We start from the raw sequence: 19,509 nt of genomic DNA on the forward strand, positions 1-19,509 counted from the left end.
AGCATAGCACTTGAGATAAAATATAATTATGAACTACAAAAGCCCTATTAGGCGGTTTCTGTTGTATGGGAACTAGGTGAAAGAATAGACCGATATTAACCATTTTCAATAGGTTTCGCCCCTGCGACAATAAGACAATGATTCTTGGTATACTTAAAGGTGGGTATAGGACCAATATTATTGTGCATTACAAGCATTAACACGAATCTTATATACCCTCCCCACTATAGTGATGTAGGGTGTAAACAGTTAAAACAGCAGAAATAAGTCCCCCCGTTCACATAATGCAATTATTCGTGGTTCACGCCCACATTCATCATTCAACGCCTAATTACGTACTAAATTTGAAATACTGAGTTTGAATTATCTTATGAATTCCAAATTAATGAGTGTCATCTCTTATTTTTATTTAGTATTTATCAAAGTCAGCTGTTTGTTTTCATTGGTTTGAAACAGATAAAAAATAAAATTACATAAAATGCAAATAAATAGAAAATATATAACTTAATTTGTTAAAATAATGTAACAAACATATTTTTGTATCATACATGATTGAAAAAAAAACAACATTGCGATGAACTGTCAAAACGAATTACAAATGTGACGTAGAAACAGCTTTATTGGCTATTTAATAATAAGGTGAAGTCCATTCTACAAAAGCAACAAAAGTTGTATACTTATGTCAAAAAGTGTATATGTTGCCTGAGTAGCCTTTTTATCATATACCATAAATACGAAAATTCCACATGCCCAAATTTCCCCACATAAAACAAAGAAATTAACCACATGTGTACATCCTTTTTTAATAATAAACAGCTGTGGAATTGATTTCAACTTATAAGTGCACCCTCAAGGCGAATTCAGATAAGGTGGAGGCAGTTCTGCAACAACAACATTTTACATGTATTTTGTTTTTGCATTTGGTTTACGTAGATGTCAAAAACCATAAGTACGGCGAATTCATTTCATGAGAAATTTTTGTAAAATGTTTGTATTATATTTAAAAAATAAAGATAAATATAAGTATATATTAAAATGTGTGAGGAAAATATATTCTGAATTGAATAATGTTTGTTTCAAACGAAAAATTCTATTCCGGCACCTTAATTTGCAAAATTTAAGTCAGTGCCTGAAATTTAGTAAAACTTATTTTTTTGTGAAAAATAAACATAAAAAAGTACATATTCATGAGAATATTATATTACGAATGAATGAATATTTGTTGCAAATGGATAATTCTACTCCGGCGAAACAATTTTCAATATTTGTCCATAATGTATCAGCCGCCGGACGGGTAAATACCTTATATGGATTTTTTATATAAAGCGTTCCGGAACAGACTTTTTTAGTTAGTTAGTTAAAGCAATTTGTTTAATTTGTTAACAGTTACTAGATTTCAAAATTAAGCCAAGCCATATTCCGCCAGCCAGGTAAATACTTCATATGCGTTTCTTAATATTAAGTGTTCCGGAAAAGATTTTTTTTAGTTAATCACGTTATCTACACAATTTTAATATAAAATATAAAACAATATTGTGTAACATTTAATAGAAAAAAAATATTTTTTTAAATAACATATTTGCATACATACCAATTATGCCATTATTAAAATAAAATGATATTTGTTTACGAGATGCTTGGTATTTTCAGTTTTTTTTTACATAAATAATTCAAAATATTAACGAAGTTTTTCTCCGTTTAACGGACTTTTTTATATATAAAAATGTAAACAATAACAAACTTTGACAGCTACATAAACCAGGCAAATTAAGAAAAAAAAATTATCAGCTCATTGAATAACACCACCTTATATGAATTCGCCTTGTGCACCCTGTTTTCTTCTATACACACATGCAGCGCTCAACACTATCCAAGGAGGTGGCAGTTCTGCAACAACAACATTTTACATGTACTTTGTTTTTGCCGTGGCGAAACTAATGAGGTGAATAATCTGATTGTTTTTTGTTTATGGAAATTTAACCCGAAGCAGTCAAACTACATATATAAAAAATTTCATGAATTCGCCGCAAAATGAAATGACATCACCTTATAGTCTATTCGCCTTGGTTTTTGCATTTGCTTTACGTAAATGTCAAAAACCATACGAACTGCGAATTCATTTTATGATTTTTTTTTGTAAAATTTTTATATTTTATTAAAAAATAAAGATAAAGGTATAAAAACTTGGGATAAAAATATATTCTGAATTGAATAATGTTTGTTTCAAACAAAAAATTCTCTTCCGGCATATTAATTTGCAAAATTTAAGTGTGTACCTGAAGTCAAATAAACCTTATTTTTTGTGAAAAATAAACAAATAAAGACGCATATCCCTGTAGGAAATGGAACTAGTACCAAACTAGTATTTAACCAGTACCAAAATCACAAGTACTAGTTCCTAACTGTAAACTTTCCTATACCATCATAAATTAACATAGACTGTGTTTGAAAAATTACTAGTAGTATTAGTTCCAGACTTATACTGGTACACTTACACCCAATTGGGTTCTTTAGAACTAGTTTGATACTCGTTCTAATATTCTGAAATAATCCCCATAATTGGTGGTTTTGCTCTTTTACAATCCTCCTGCACAATTCCATGTAAAAATTACTACACATCCTGGTTTTTTTATACGGTTTTATTTCTAAAGATACAAAAAAAAAAATACTATAAAAAATGTTGTAAATACATTTACCTAACAATTCAATATGAAAGCGTGAAGAAATTCTGGTTCTATTCGTTCACACCGTTGATATTATTCTATTCAGGTACATACCTCCACTTCGTTATAAAACCATTAGCCGAACAATAAAACAAATATTAAATATTAAGCAGTTTTTAAATTTAATAGACGTAGTATTTTTCCATATAAACTCTAACCCAATTTGTATTAGTGCCTGTTGTTCTAGTAATAGCACTAGGGGAATTAAGACAATTATCGCTTCATTTCCTGCAGGGATTCATGAAAAAATTATATTACAAATGAATCTTTGTTGCGAATGGATGATTCTAGCATTTTTCAATATTTGGCCATAAAGTAGCAGCAGCCGGCCGGGTAACCTCATACGGGTTTTGTTATATAAAGTGTTCCGGAAGATACTTTTTTAGTTAATCTCTTCATTTACATAGACCTGGTTCACAATGGGAAACTTTTGTTGAGAAACTTTTGATTTGTGTGTAAGAGAAAAAGGTGGTTGATATTTCTTTCTCTCACACACAAAAATCAAGAGTTTCCCAAAAAAGTTTCCTAGTGTCAACCAGGTCATAGTGTATATATAAAACATTATTGTTTAATTTGTTAGAATTTATGTGTTTCTTAATATAAAGTGTTCCGGAAAAGATTATTTTTAGTTAATCATGTTTTATAAACAATTGTAATATAAAATATAAAAAATATGGTAAACATTTAATAGAAAAATAATATTTTTTAAAACAAAATTTTTGTATGTTTGGTATTTTAAGATTTATTACTTGAGTGATTCAAAATATAAACGAAGTTCATCTCCGTTTAACGGAAATTTTTAAATATAAAAATGTAAACAATAATAAACTTTCACAGCTACGTAAACCAGGCGAACTAAGAAAAAATTATCAGCTGATTAAATAACACCACCATCAAGGCAAATATACTATAAGGTGAAGTCATTTCATTTTGCGGCGAATTCATGAAATTTTTTATATATGTAATTTGACAGCGTCGGGTTTGAGAGAGAATTTTTTTGTATGTAGTTTGGTAGCTTCGGGCTAAATTTCCGTGGACAAAAAAACAATCAGCTGTTGAAATGACCTTCACCTTATTAGTTTCGCCATGACCACCATGTATGAATTCGCCTTGGCAATAGCAATACATTGTCCAAGGCGAATTCATATAGGGTGGTGTTATTCAATCAATTAAATTAAATTTAAAAAAATCTTTTCCGGAACACTTAATATTAAGAAACGCAAATGAAGTATTTACCCGGCTGGTGGCAATTGACTTCTACGTTATGGCTTAATTTTGAAATCTATTAAATGTTAACAAATTAAACAATATTGTTTCATATATACACTAGGTAGATAAAGAGATTACCTTAAAAAATCTGTTCCGGAACGCTTTATATTCATTCATTGGTAATAAAACACTTTCATGAATATGTACTTTTTATACCCTACACCACTTTAGTGGGGAGTGTACATTGCGTTTGGCTGATATTTGTAACGCACAATAATATTAGTCCTATACCCACCTTAAAGCATACCAATCGGCTCAGAATCATTTTCTGAGTCGATTTAGCTATGTCCGTCCATGTAAACCTTGTAATCAAACTACAGGCCGCAATTTTGAAGATAATTGAGTGAAATTTAGTACATGATCTTTTATGGTACTGTAGACGAAGCTTATTGATCGGTTAACATCGGTCCATTATTTCACCTAAGCCCCATAGAACTGTACCCGCCAAATAGGTCTTTTAAGTTTATAATTATGTTTAATATACTCGTATATCGAAAAAAAGCTGCAAAACAAAGTTCTATATTAGTCTTGATGACCCTGATGAACTTTGGAATTATAGGGCCTCATTTGACCCTAACCCCTCTAAAAAGCCCCCATTAAAATTTTCCTTATATATCCACAGTTTTATTAAACAATAAATGGCTTTATTATATCTGAGACAATGTACAACTCAAGTGCTTTATTATGAAAACTAAATCACATTTTATCCGTATACGTCGGTCGGTCTCGCCCGACTATAACTTTTTACTTGTTTATGTTTATTTTTCACAAAAAATTAAGTTTTACTTAACTTCAGGCACTCACTTAAATTTTGCAAATTAAGCTGCCGGAATAGAATTTTTCGTTTGAAACAAACATTATTCAATTGAGAATATATTATCCTCTCAAATTTTAATATTTTTTTATTGTAATATAATATAAACATTTTACAAAAAAATTTTTATCAAATGAATTCTCCGTACTCTACGTAGACCAACTGCAAAAACAAAATACGTGTAAAATGTTGTTGCAGAACTGCCAAATCGAATTCATATGAGGTGGTGTTATTCAATCAGCTGATATTTTTTTCTTAATTCGCCTGATTTACGTAGCTGTCAAAGTTTGTTATTGTTTACATTTTTATATTTAAAAATGTCCGTTAAACGAAAAAGAACTTCGTTAATATTTTGAATTATTTATGTAAAAAATCTGAAAATACCTAGCATATCGTAAACATATATCATTTTATTTAAATAGTGGTATAATTGGTATGTATACAAATATGTTATTTAAGAAAAATTTTTTTTCTCTATTAAATGTTAACATGTTACACAATATTGTTTTATATTTTATATTAAAATTGTGTAGATATAGTGATTAACTAAAAAAAACTATTCCGGAACACTTAGTATTAAGAAACGCATAAGAAGTATTTACCTGGCTTGCAGCTACTGACTTCTACGTTATGGCTTAATTTTGAAATCTATTAAATGTTAACAAATTAAACAATATTATTTTATATATACACTATGTTGATAAAGAGATTAACTAAAAAAGTCTGTTCCGGAACGCTTTATATAACAAAACCCATATTATGGCCATTATTGAAATTACTCCGCCGGAGTAGAATTATCCATTCGCAACAAATATTCATTCATTCGTAATATAATATTTTCAATAATATGTACTTTTTTATGTTTATTTTTCACAAAAAAATAAGTTTTAGTTAACTTAAGGCACTTGCTTAAATTTTGAAGATTAAGCTGCCGGAATAGAATTTTTCGTTTGAAACAAACATTCAATTCAGAATATATTTTCCTCAAAAAATTTTAAAATTTTGACATTTGCGAAAACCAAAAACAAAATACCAAGGAGAATTCAGATAAGGTGGTGGCAGTTCTGCAACAACAACATTTTACATGTATTTTGTTTTTGCATTTGGTTTACGTAGATGTTAAAAAACATAAGTACAGCGAATTCATTTAATAAAAATTTTTTGTAAAATGTTATTTTATTAAAAAATAAAGATAAAGATATTAAAAATTGTGAGGAAAATATATTCTGAATTGAATAATTATTCATTATATTCACATTATAATGTTTGTTTTAAACGAAAAATTCTATTCCGGCAGCTTAATTTGCAAAATTTAAGTGAATGCCTAAAGTTAAATAAAACTTAATTTTCTGTGAAAAATAATCATAAAAAAGTACGTATTCATGAAAATATTATATTACGAATAAATGAATATATGTTGCGAATGGATAATTTTCAATATTTGGCCATAATGTAGTAGCCTTGGATGGGTTTTGTTATAGAAAGCGTTCCGGAACAGACTTTTTTAGTTAATCTCTTTATCTACATAGTGTACATATATAAAACAATATTGTTTAATTTGTTAACATTCAATAGATTTCAAAATTAAGCCAAGTCATCTTCCGCCAGCCGGGTAAATACTTCATATGCGTTTCTTAATATTAAGTGTTCCAGAAGAGATTTTTTAGTTAATCACGTTATCTACACAATTTTAATATAAAATATAAAACAATATTGTGTAATATGTTAAAATTTAATAAAAAAAATATTTTCTTAAATAACATATTTGTATACATACCAATTATGCCATTATTTAAATAAAATGTTTATGAGATGTTTGGTATTTTCAGATTTTTTTCATAAATAATTCAAAATATTAACGAAGTTTTTCTCTGCTATATTCGGCTGTGCCGAATCTTATATACCCTTCACCATAGTTTATTTTAAACATCTTTCATAAATTTAAATTTTTTCCCGACTACAAAAGCTAAACAAAAAGAACAACAACAACGCTAAACGAAGTAAAAAACAAAATAAACAAGCATTTAAACCAACAGACATCTAAACATACATAACGAAAAACACAGAAAAACAAAAACAAAATTAACAACGCAATGACGCCAACAGCATCCAAACATACAAAAAAATACACAGCTGAATAAAACCAAATACATCTATACACACACGTGTTCATCTTTTTCTAATAACAGTGTTGTTGTTGCTTTTTTAACAACGCATGAAAAAAATAGGACATTGAAAAAGTTAATAAGACCTGGAACACTACGGTTGATGTTTTGTCTCTCACACATAAAAATCAAGAGTTCCCCAAAAACGTTTCCTAGTGTGAACCAGGTCATAGTGTATATATAAAACAATATTGTTTAATTTGTTAGCATTTATCTGTTTCTTATTATAAAGTGTTCCGGAAAAGATTATTTTTAGTTCATCACGTTATATAAACAATGTTAATATAAAATATAAAAAATATGGTAAACATTTAATAGATAAAAAATTTTTTGTAAAACAAAATGTTTTTTACGCTTGGTATTTTAAGAATTATTACTTGAGTGATTCAAAATATAAACGAAGTTTATCTCCGTTTAACGGAAATTTTTAAATATAAAAATGTAAACAATAATATATTTTGACAGCTACGTAAACCAGGCGAACTAAGAAAAAAATTATCAGCTGATTAAATATCAACACCATGTATGAATTCGCCTTGGTATTTTAAATTAATAAGGTAGTGTCATCGGCGAATTCAAAATACCAAGCGAATTGTTATACCCTACACCACTTTAGTGGGGAGGGTATATTGGGTTTGTGCTGATGTTTGTAACATACAAAAATATTCGTCCAATACCCACCTTAAAGTATACCAATCGGCTTAGAATCATTTTCTGAGTCGATTAAGCTATGTCCGTCCGTCCGCTGGCTGTCCATGTAAACCTTGTGCGCAAGGTACAGGTCGCAATTTTCAAGATAATTGGATGAAATTTGGCACACACGCTTCTTTTGGCCCAAGGACGAAGCCTTGGGCCAAATTAATTATAAGCCTTTTGGCTTATAATAATCTATTATGTTAACAAAAGTCGACAAAACTTAGTTTTATAGAACTTTAAATGACATTACAGATTTTTGTAATGATCGGGCTTCATTTGACCCTATCCCCCATACAAACTCCCCTTCAGAAAATGACTTAAAGGTCAAAATTCACTTACAAACACTAAATTAAATTCTACATAAATAATATTGAAGAAGTCTTAACGCCCCCTACTATATTTTGCCCTACTCCCCTTTGAGCCCTCTTAAAAAATCTTTTATTTTTTTTTGTCAAAAAATAAGTAAAAATATTCCGAAATAAAGTTAAAAAAACAAACCAAATGCTTTATTTTTTTAAATAATCCCCATTTTTAACATACATACTGACTGGTGTAGGGTATCATATGGTCGGCTACGCCCGCTATACATTCATACTTTTTTTTTTTTGTATGTAGTTTGACAATGTGCCTGCACTTGAAGCCAAATTGGCTGTCAGAAAAAAAAATCAAAAACAGCTGATAAATAAATCAAAGCGAATTTTTATTAAACAACAATTTTTTTCAAATTTTAATATGTTTATAATTTTATTTGATGTTTAAACTTTAAAAGATTAAAAACTCAAGAATATGCCGTAATCACACAATTTTACTTTAATCACAAATTTCACATGTACAAAATGAAACCAGTTTGACAATAATTATACACCACGCGAAAAATTAACATAGTAGCTAAAAACGATCAGCCGTTCTGATAACACAACCTTATAATTAATATACATATAAGTCATTTCAACAGCTGATTGTTTTTTTGTCTATGAAATTTAGCCCAACGCTGTCAAACTCCATATCAAAAAATTATCTCTCAAACCCAGCGCTGTCAAACTACATAAATAAAAAATTTAATGAATTCGCTGCAAAATAAAATGACTTCACCTCAAGATATATTAATTATAAGGTAGTGTTATCAGAACAGCTGATCGTTTTTACTACTATGTTCATTTTTCACCGATTTGTATATTTAATGTCAATCTTAGTTTATATTTTAAATGTCAAACTTTTTTCATTTTGTTAATGTCAAACTGGTTTCCTTATGTATATGTAAAATTTGTGTTTTTAAGCTTTAAAAGTTTAGGCATCAAAAAAATTATAAACAGATTCAAATTTATAAACATTTTTTCTTTAATTCCCTTTGATTTTTTGTCGCCTGTTTTTGAAATTTATCCTTGATAGCCAATTCGCCTTCAAGTGCACGCACAATGTCAAACCACATATAAACAAATGTAACGAATTCGTTCTATTTTTGTATAAAATTAATATACTTTGCTTCACCTTTTAATCTATTCGCCTTGTAATATATCGTGATTGTCAGCAAGGCAAATTCATATAAGGTGGTGTTATTCAATCAGCTGATAATTTTTTTTAATTCGCCTGGTTTACTTAGCTGTCAAAGTTTGTTATTGTTACATTTTTATATTTAAAAATGTCGTTAAACGGAGAAAAACTTCGTTAAAATTTTGAATTATTTATGTACAAAATCTGAAAATAACAAGCATCTCGTAAACAAATATCATTTTATTTAAATATTTATTCCTTAATTTATTAAGGAAAAATATTTATTTCTATTAAATGTTAACATATTACACAATAGAATAGAATTTTTCGTTTGAAACAAACATTATTCAATTCAGAATTTATTTTCCTCACAAATATTAATATCTTTATCTTTATTTTTAATGAAATATAAACTTTTTACAAAAATTTTTCATCAAATGAATTTTCGTACTTATGGTTTTTGACATCTACGTAAACCAAATGCAAAAACAAAATAAATGTAAAATGTTGTTATTACTTAGACAACAAAATTTCCAATAATATACAAAAAATTTCAGATCAATATCATTTACAGATCCAAAAATATACGTTTTTTAATTTAAAAATTCAAAAAATTTTAGATTTTTGCCGTTTTTTTGCCCAAAATGTGTCTTAACTCTTTTATTAATAAAATAAAATTTTCTTTAAGAACATATAACAATTTTATAGTTTTCTAAAAGGTATCTTTACGCAGAACGCTTTGGCGTAAAAAACTTGTCCTATTTTTTGAAAATGTTGCCACTGCATCCTTCCGAATATGACCTATTTTTTATCAAAACTTCAACTTTGGGCGACATGTTCTAAAATCCCAAAGCTGGGATCAGAAAACTGAAAGCAGTTTTGGAAACTTTAATATGTTTTCTATTTACTCCAAAAGTATTTTCCCAGCCCTGAAAGAAATGTGGACCCTATGGGCAAAAATGTAAAAAATCCCATTTTTGGGATTTTTATTCCTATTTTTGGGAATTGCGGGATGCCCTTTGACCTTTTCAATTTTTTTTTGCATTTTCTTATTTGAAATGACAAATTTAACAAGCGTTGAAGATTTCATTGAGTTTTGTTCATAAATAAAGATTTTGTCATATATTACATATTTGTTAAATTTCTAAAACTATGATTTATATCAAAATTTTAATAGGGTCGCAGATAGCTACAACAATTTAGTCCATATTTATCCCTTAATATCTTTTTTTAGTTAGATATGGAAATTCTTGACCCTTTACAAAAAATTTCAAGCCAATATCTCAATTACATTCAAAAATATGTTCATTTAAACCTGTGTCCTTTAATTTCATCTTTTTCATATTTTAGTATTACATTTGGTGTTGAATAAAATATTTGGACAATTTTTAAAAATTATTTAGTTAAATATTTTATTAAAGACTATAACATTGTATATACAATAAAAATATAATTTTATTATGAGCCACGCACAACAACACCTAAATCACCCCACACAAACCACCTTTCCCGCCCACCGAAATATAAAACACAATTTAATACAATATCATCAGTTAGTATAATAGCTTTTTTATTTGAACTGTTTATCTTAAACATAATACAATTAATTCTTACAACCTACTTATATAGTTAATTCCTAACACTACTTATTTTCTATAAAATAATCTGTCATATCGGTATACATATCCTGAGGGTAATATAAGTCCTTTAAATCTTCCTCGTTTTGAGATAATAGAGTTTCCTAAGAAATCCATCTTTTTCGCATAGTTGAAAGAACAGGATCAGAAGATAGAAGTAAACTATTAAAAATATCTTCATTCTGTGATTGCCTGGAGCATTTTCTTAAGCTGAAAAGTTGAACATGCTTAAAATCTCGATTCCTCGCTTCCTGGGCTTCTTCTGTTAACTCTCCAAGTGGAAGAATATTCGATTCAATTATTATTTGACCATGACACAATACTTTGTTTACTGTTGATGTTAGTTCCCTCCATGGATACAGAGATGCAAGTAATTTAGAAATTTCAGATGTATATTCCCCAAATCGATTTCCATTAATTTTATGTTTACTATTCAGTGCCATTAAAATAGTGTTAACTCTTCGAAGCAACTCCTTGTCGATTCCAGTTATTTTTGAAGTAATTTCAAAATCACGAAAAACATTCTCGCCGTATTACCGTCATTTGTACTACCGCAACTTGGAAGTGGTTTGTCGATGTTTAATCCCATCTGAACTTTAAATTCTTCTTGGATTCTGCTTTTTTCTGCAGCTCTCAGTTCTTTCAATTCTTCATTATTTTTTGTTGATTTAGTAAGATTCTGTGGCACACTTCTATATTTGAGGTCGTATGCTATGTGTAAAAAGTAATCCAAAAATCGTATTCTGGCATAAAGTGGTGAAATTCCGAAAGGCAGGACTTCTTCATTAATACTTCTGCTTTGTCTATATTTGAGAATTGCGACTTTTTCTCATTACATATTGAGCATCTCCAGAAGGAAGAAGTTTCTGTTATGGTATTGCTGACCTTTCCATCAATCATTGTTAAGCTTAGCTGATATGATACGTTAATAGAGAATTCCTTTATTTTTATGCAAATGGGCTCCAGTGCATTTATTTCATCTTTTAAATATTCCACTAAATCTTTTGTTGCTTTCTTTGACTCCTTTATATATTCTAACTCAATGGGTCTACAAAAATTTTTTGAACCCGGAGTTGTATTGATCCATATATCTTCAAATGAATTTTCGATGCTTGACGATGATGGATTAAGGGAATATGAACGAATTCCTAATGGCAATAATGATGACATAAATACACTTTTGTAGTCTGCTAATGTCCGACTTCCACAAGCTTGTTTGTATTCTGGAAGTGCTGATAAACCGTCACATCCCCACTTACACATTAAGACAACATCAAAGTTATGAATTTTCCTTAGTTGGTCTTCTGAAAAGTCTGACACAATCCTTGATGCTGATATATCAATACAAGCTTCCACATCATTAACAGCAATAGGTGATGGTAGGATAGCTTGTTTTTTTCGTGGATCGCCTTGTATGATGGTAATATATTGTGTCCTTTTTCATGGAGAGCTTTCCTTAATATTTAGTACTTATTTCGACTGAGACCCAGTTCCAACATAAGCGCTATTGCTTCCTCTTCAGTAAAATTTGATTGTGATGTTGGAGTTGGTATACTTTCCACAATTCGCTTAAGTCGTTTTGGTGATGCATTAGGAAGAATAGTTGCAATATGTACGGCATCCATAGGTTGGTTTTCCTTTTTCAGCATTTCGTTAAATGTATCAGCAATTTCCTCATTTGAGATTGAAAAAAGTTTTTGTGTGACCCTCTTTTTTTGGCCTTGAACATAAGTCTTCGTATGACTTGCAAGGCGCTGCTGCTGATGTGTTGTAAGTTGAGATTTCCGTAGTAGTTTCCATCCAACTACAAAATTTTAATCGAAATTTCTTTTGATTTCCATCCACCGACTTACTTTTTACATCAAAAAGTTTTCAATTTTTGATATGCCTGTAGTTTTTATATAATTTGAAATGTCTTCAATTCTTTCTGACCCTTTTGAAGATACACTCCATAAAACGGAACACAACTCTTCGTACTTTAATGTAATCTTCATTGTAGATTTATTAAATATGGTACTTAAAATCTGAGAAGTTTACTTATATACCAATTCTTGTCATTTCCGATACAGGTATTCCAAAGTAAAAAATTACGAACTGTCTACCTATTAACATTTAGGACTATATTACTATAGCCTGTAATTCAGTCATTGATATTTCTTATTAGTGAATGAATCGAAATTATCATTACCTGTATATTTTTACCTACATGATCATAAACGAAACAGAACGAAATGATCTGTCGAAAAAATTTAGGTAAAAAATAGTTATAAATTTCTGAAAATTTAATCATAATAGGACCTTTCAATTATAAGGATAAGTAAACAAATAGAAAATAGGTAAATATAAGATTTAAACATGTTCTGTCATATTTAATACCAAAATATGAAAAATATGAAATTAAAGGATACAGGTTTAAATGAACATATTTTTGAATGTAATTGAGATATTGGCTTGAAATTTTTTGTAAAGGGTCGAGAATTTCCATATCTAACTAAAATAGATATTAAGGGTTAAAAATGGACTAAATTGTTGTAGCTATCTGCGACCCTATTAAAATTTTGATATAAATCATACAAAACTCAGTGAAATCTTCAACGCTTGTTAAATTTGTCATTTCAAATAAGAAAATGCAAAAAAAATTGAAAAGTTCAAAGGGCATCCCGCAATTCCCAGAAATAGGAATGAAAAATGGGATTTTTTACATTTTTGCCCATAGGGTCCACATTTCTTTCAGGGATGGAGTAAATAGAAAACATATTGAGGTTTCCAAAACTGCTTTCAGTTTTCTGATCCCAGCTTTGGGATTTTAGAACATGTCGCCCAAAGTTGAAGTTTTGATAAAAAATAGGTCATATTCGGAAGGACGCAGTGGCAACATTTTCAAAAAATAGGACATGTTTTTTAGGCCAAAGCGTTCTGCGTAAAGATACCTTTTAGAAATTATAAAATTGTTATATGTTCTTAAAGAAAATTTTATTTTATTAATAAAAGAGTTAAGACACATTTTGGGCAAAAAAACGGGGAAAATCTAAAATTTTTTGTATTTTTAAATTAAAAAACGTATATTTTTGGATCTGTAAATGCCATTGTTCTGAAATTTTTTGTATATTATTGGAAATTATGTTGTCTAACTAACAATTGAGTCCATTTGGTCCAAAATTACGCCCGGTATTCAAAAAAAGGCGGACCAAGGTATGGTAAATTTTGTGTCACTAAATTTTTAAATGCCTATAACTCGGATATTATGAGAGATAAGTAGTATGCCCAAGCATGTTTTTCAAGATCTCGTTTCAGAAAATATAAAAATTTTTGTATTTGGGTGAAAAACAAAAAAATGGCACGAGTTTAAAAATTTTACATGTCGTAGGTACTCTACTTTGAGCCGCCACAGCTCCGTCCCTGGAGCATCTGCGGGGTTCATCTTCAAAACTTAAACTCGAATACTCCTTGGCTACGCTCACGCCAAATTTTATCCCGATGGGATCAGCCGTTTAGAAATGCCAGATTTATTTCCAAAAAATTTCCATTCTGCCCCACTGTGTAAGGTGGTGTTAATCAATCAGCTGATAATTTTTTTCTTAACTTTGTAACAATAATTTTCTTCATATATACCCTGTAACAATTTTGAAAAAAGCATTCACATATGGAAAAGTTGATAAGCATGTGAAAGTAAATTCCACTTATAGAATTGCGTACTCCGATTTTTATGTCCTTATAAAAGGATTTCAAAGTTTAAAGGACTACAACGAATATTTAAAATATTTATATTCATTTTATAATACTAATATTGTTATTAAATGAAAGCGGTGAATTTGTACTTTTTATCTATGTTATTTACCTGTCTCACTTTCATTTAACTTTTTAATATAAATTTGGAATTCCTTCTTTTAAAATTGGATGTCTTTTAATATTTAAAGTCCTTTTACAGGAGCATTAGTCTTTGAAATTTTAAAGTCCTTTTACAGGAGCATTAGAGCTGATTATGAAATACTGAGTACACAGAGTTAATACACAGGTCAGATTCCTGTACGCAAAGATTTTTTCATGTTTGAAAATAACTTTTGCACGGTTTATAAACAAAAATATTATTTTCACTTCTTTCACATCAATTCCATGTTTAGTTTTTTCTCAAATATTTTAAATTATTCCTGTTTATGTAAAATGCTTTTCTATATAAAGAAATTTCTGTTTTTAAGATTTTCAACGAGTTCTACAATTTATATGTTACATTAAACACTAGTTCAACTATAACTGTTGCTTAATAACTTATTAGAAATATGTACTTAAGGCATTTTCAGACTACAATACTGAATATTAATACTTGTCAAAAAATCATGTAGTATAATACAATTTCGTTGTCTAAATACAATTTGATTGATTATAACAAAAAATACTTCTGATTCTTATGACATACCGACCGTATTTTTAAGTTTTTGGAAAATTTCAAAAATTTCTGATTTTTCATATGTTTCAAAGTTGTATTCAAAATAAAGAAACTTTAGGAACAATTTTCTTATGATTAATATAAACAGGAAAATAAAATAAATTGAAAATAAACGAAAAAATCAGGAATATCATTGAATTTATAAAGGTAAGAATTGATAAAATGTATGTCTAAAATATTTATGTATTATTCTTACAGATTTTTTGACATACCGACAAAATTCTATAATATTTTAATTTAGAAATGTGTTAATACTCAGTATTGTAGTCTGAAAATACCTTTAAGAACACAACAATGTTCCCAAAAAACTGGTTGTAAATTCTTTTCAAAAATCATAAAATAAATTTTCTTTATTATAGAAAAATTATTAAGAAATTAAGAAAAGAAGAAAATTTATTATAAAAATATTAAATTTGTAGAAAATACATAGTAATTTTACTACTAAATAGTGAGTTTTTCTTAATCGGTTAATTGATAGAAATTATTCGGATTATTCGTTATTTGAAATTTGACAATTTTCATTTATTCGAACCAATAATAGTCAAAAATTAATCGATTAACCGAACGACGATTAATCGTTTGAATACTCTAGTATGTATACAAATATGTTATTTAAAAATATTTTTTTATTAAATGTTAACATATTACACAATATTACACAGTACTTTCTCGTCTGTCGGCAGCTGACTGCTACGTTATGGCTTAATTCTGAAATCTATTAAATGTTAACAAATTAAACAAATACTAAAAAAAGTCTGTTCCGGAATGCTTTCTATAACAAAACCCATATATGGTATTTACCCGTCCAAGGCTACTTACTACATTATGGCCAAATATTGAAAATTACTTCGCCGGAGTAGAATTATCCATTCGCAAGTTAAGGTACTTACTTAAATGTTGTAAATTAAGCTGCCGGAATAAAATTTTTTGTTTAAAACAAACATTATTCAATTCAGAATATATTTTCCTCACAAATTTTAATATCTTTATCTTTATTTTTTAATATAATATAAACATTTTATAAAAATTTTTCATCAAATGAATTCGCCGTACTTATGGTTTTTGACATTTACGAAAACCAAAAAAAAAATACATGGTAAATGTTGGTGTTGCAGAAGTGCCACCACCTTATCTGAATTCGCCTTGATTGGCAGGTTGTTGTATGGCAAAAGTTGCCAGATTGTAGGTGCATAGTTTCTTTTAATGTACTCTGTTGCCAAAATAAACAGTGTATTTATTTTCAGATGTATTGAATTTATTTAATTTAAATTAATTCGTTTTATATAGTATTTTTGTTTTAGACACATTAACAATCGTTTGGGGGTGAAGTTTTGATTGTTTTGTTAATTAATATTTGTAGTAATATTTTGTATGAACAATTTTCGGTTTTGAGGGAGGAGGAGAATTTTCCTTTCTAAAATATACTAACAAGTAATTTATCATATCGCGACCCTCGTTAAAAAATGTAAACCGTGAAAATGTATCTGACTTAAAAACGGATAATACAACAATTTGTATTGGGTGTTTAAAATAATAATATGTGCAATAATTTATATAGAGCAGTATTATTTATTGTTTAAATTTGTTCCATATATTTTTTGGAACTTTTCGTTTTTAAATAATTAAATAATTATATTTCAATCTAAAATTACTTGAGTAAAAATTTTAGGCTGATATCTTCATAGAAATATTGTAATTTCAATGTGAATTTTACACATTTTTTAATATAATTTGGATGATTGTGGAATTAGTTGTAGTTTTTGCGTTTATTAGCTAAATGTATTACAATATTAAAACATTTATTTCGACTTCTCGTTATTATATTCATAAGTGATATACAACATTTTAATTTTTAATAGAAAGTTTCTTAAAATATTTGGACCCATATGAGGTTTATGGTTCAAACAATTATGGAAATCCACTAACTAAATCCAAAGTTATAACCTTTTAAAAATTACATGAAACAAAACAGACTTTTCTTAAATTGACGTATTAAGAAAAATCATTCAATCATCGAAATCATTACACTTAAAGAAATGAAAGTAATTTCATTTCGTAAAAATGTTCTTTATACTTTTTCCTAAAAAGCAACATCCGGAAATAATTGCACTTTCTATATAAATGGAAATCAGTAGCAGGGCTGACAATAGAAAATATCAGAAATGATTAGTAATAGCAAATTTTCGAAAAATAAGAGTTTTTATAACAGTTTACATTTTAAAAATATGAAAAATAAATATGTTTTTGTTACCCTTGTCAAAATTTAGCTTGAATTGTTGTATGATGATTCCTAACATATTTTGAGTCCACATCATATTACATGACAATGTTTATTTTAAAGATAATAGCTATGCTGTGAGTCGTCCAATGTCGAAATATATATTTATTAATGTTAAAATTTTCTTAAAATATAAAATGAACAATTTCAAAGAAAATATACAATTTTTGACATAATATATGTATGGATATGAACGTATAAATTGAACACATATGTATGTCTATATTATTTTACAGAAACTTAAACGAAATTGTATATATGTATGTGTACGATATAAACACAATTATTTATAACTATTAATGAAATTGATGGCTGCATTTAATTTAGCTTTTTTCAATTTTAATATTAATTTGAATGTCTTTTTTCTTGTAAATTTTTAATAAAAATGCTTCATTTGTTTACTAACTACTAGTAACTATCAACATAACATGATAATGCATAAAAGCTAAAATAATAAAAGTTTAAATAAAAAAATTGTTTACATTTAGCAATATTTTAGTATTCTGTTTCTTCTCCTTTTTAAAGGTTATAGGTGGTGAATTACAAGAACGCTTGATACCGGTTCCCTACAGCAAGAGTTCTACTGATCAAGCTGTAAGACTTCTATAGTTATCATATTATTTTTTTCCGTTTTTAATTAATTGTTTGATTGCTTTGTGTTCAATCTCTATACTAATTTTTATTCTAATTTTTTATTACTCATTTTATAACCAATTTTATTGGCAAACTCTTCTTTCGCAGCTTAAAGGCTTCTAAAAGAAAAAAATACTGAAGTAAATGTATACTGACTTGAATGTATTATCAATATTTTTTTTAGTGCAATAATATTTTTTAGTTGAGGATAATGCCATGTTTATACAGACAGAATTGTAAAATTTCAATAATATTTTAATTTTTAATATTTACAAGATTTAATTTTTATGTTAATCGATAAAATAAAAGGTTTAATAACTGTAAATACATACTAAAAACAAACACGCATCATCTCTTCCAAAAAGCAGTGCACACATTTTATATATTAATTTTTAAAAACTTATTCATAAAATTTCAGTATCATAGTAAATACACTAAATTAAATACATGCTAATTTAAAAATCAATCAACACGAAGTACTATTATATGCCTCTTTTTCATGTTGAATATATAAAATGTAACCTTACTAGAAGAGCTAATTGATTTTTTATATCCACCATCAAAAAAGATGGGGGGTATGTTGATTTTGTCATTCCGTTTGTAACACATCGAAATATATGTCAAAGACCCACAAAAGTATATATATTTCTCATTAAATTCTAATACGATCTAGCCATGTCTGTCCGTCCGTCTGTCTGTTGAAAGCACTATAGAGCTTGAATGGAAAGAGCTAGAGGGTTGAAATTTCACATAAATATTCGTATAGGTAAGGTTTGTTTGGTATTGAAAATGGACAAATTCAGTCTACGTTTTCGGATAGCCCCCATACAAATGGCACCTCGAAAAGCAGCTTTAACAGTCGTAACTTGTTTAAAAATACGAATATAGCGATGAAATTCGACATAAGTCTCTTATGATCCAAAACCACTATGAAAAATGTTATGAGGATCGGTCCATAATTGACGCTACCCCCAATATAACGTCCACTTAAAAAAATGACTTTAACGCTCTTTATTGGCTTAAAAATACTAGTACATATATAGAATATTATTTCTGGGATTCGTTGCTTATACTTAAAGCAACACACTAAAAATTTACCCATTAACCCCTTAATCAAAAAATTTTTCTTAATATGTTTTTAAGCCTTTAAAAAATTGTCCCCAAGTACACCAAAGATATCTAATGTTTTGCAAAAGCGTACATATATATAAATGTACAAATTTTTAATGAAAAACATCAATGTACAAAAAAATTAATTTGATTCCATTGAAATGATTCTCAATTTCAGAAAAATTGTCAGATATAACAAGAAAAAAAATCATATGTTAGAATTTACTGGGGAATAATTATAGTTTGAAA

The 19,509-nt window shown here is 28.1% G+C and overlaps 1 protein-coding gene across 12 annotated transcripts in view; it reads left to right on the top strand.

The window, feature by feature from the left end:
- LOC111679385 (plasma membrane calcium-transporting ATPase 3) overlaps positions 1–19,509 on the top strand; it is a 203,342-nt gene that overhangs the window by 101,555 nt on the left and 82,278 nt on the right. For 7 of the 12 annotated variants that reach the window (XM_023440954.2, XM_046945317.1, XM_023440955.2 and 4 more), the window contains one exon: positions 18,043–18,111. The exons of the other annotated variants lie outside the window; for them this stretch is intronic. In XM_023440954.2, coding sequence (XP_023296722.1) covers positions 18,043–18,111 — 69 coding nt within the window. The remainder of the gene's footprint in view (positions 1–18,042; positions 18,112–19,509) is intronic. 12 annotated transcript variants of the gene reach the window in all.

Source organism: Lucilia cuprina, chromosome X, assembly GCF_022045245.1.
Source record: "Lucilia cuprina isolate Lc7/37 chromosome X, ASM2204524v1, whole genome shotgun sequence".
In the NCBI taxonomy this organism is placed as follows: Eukaryota; Metazoa; Arthropoda; class Insecta; order Diptera; family Calliphoridae; genus Lucilia; species Lucilia cuprina.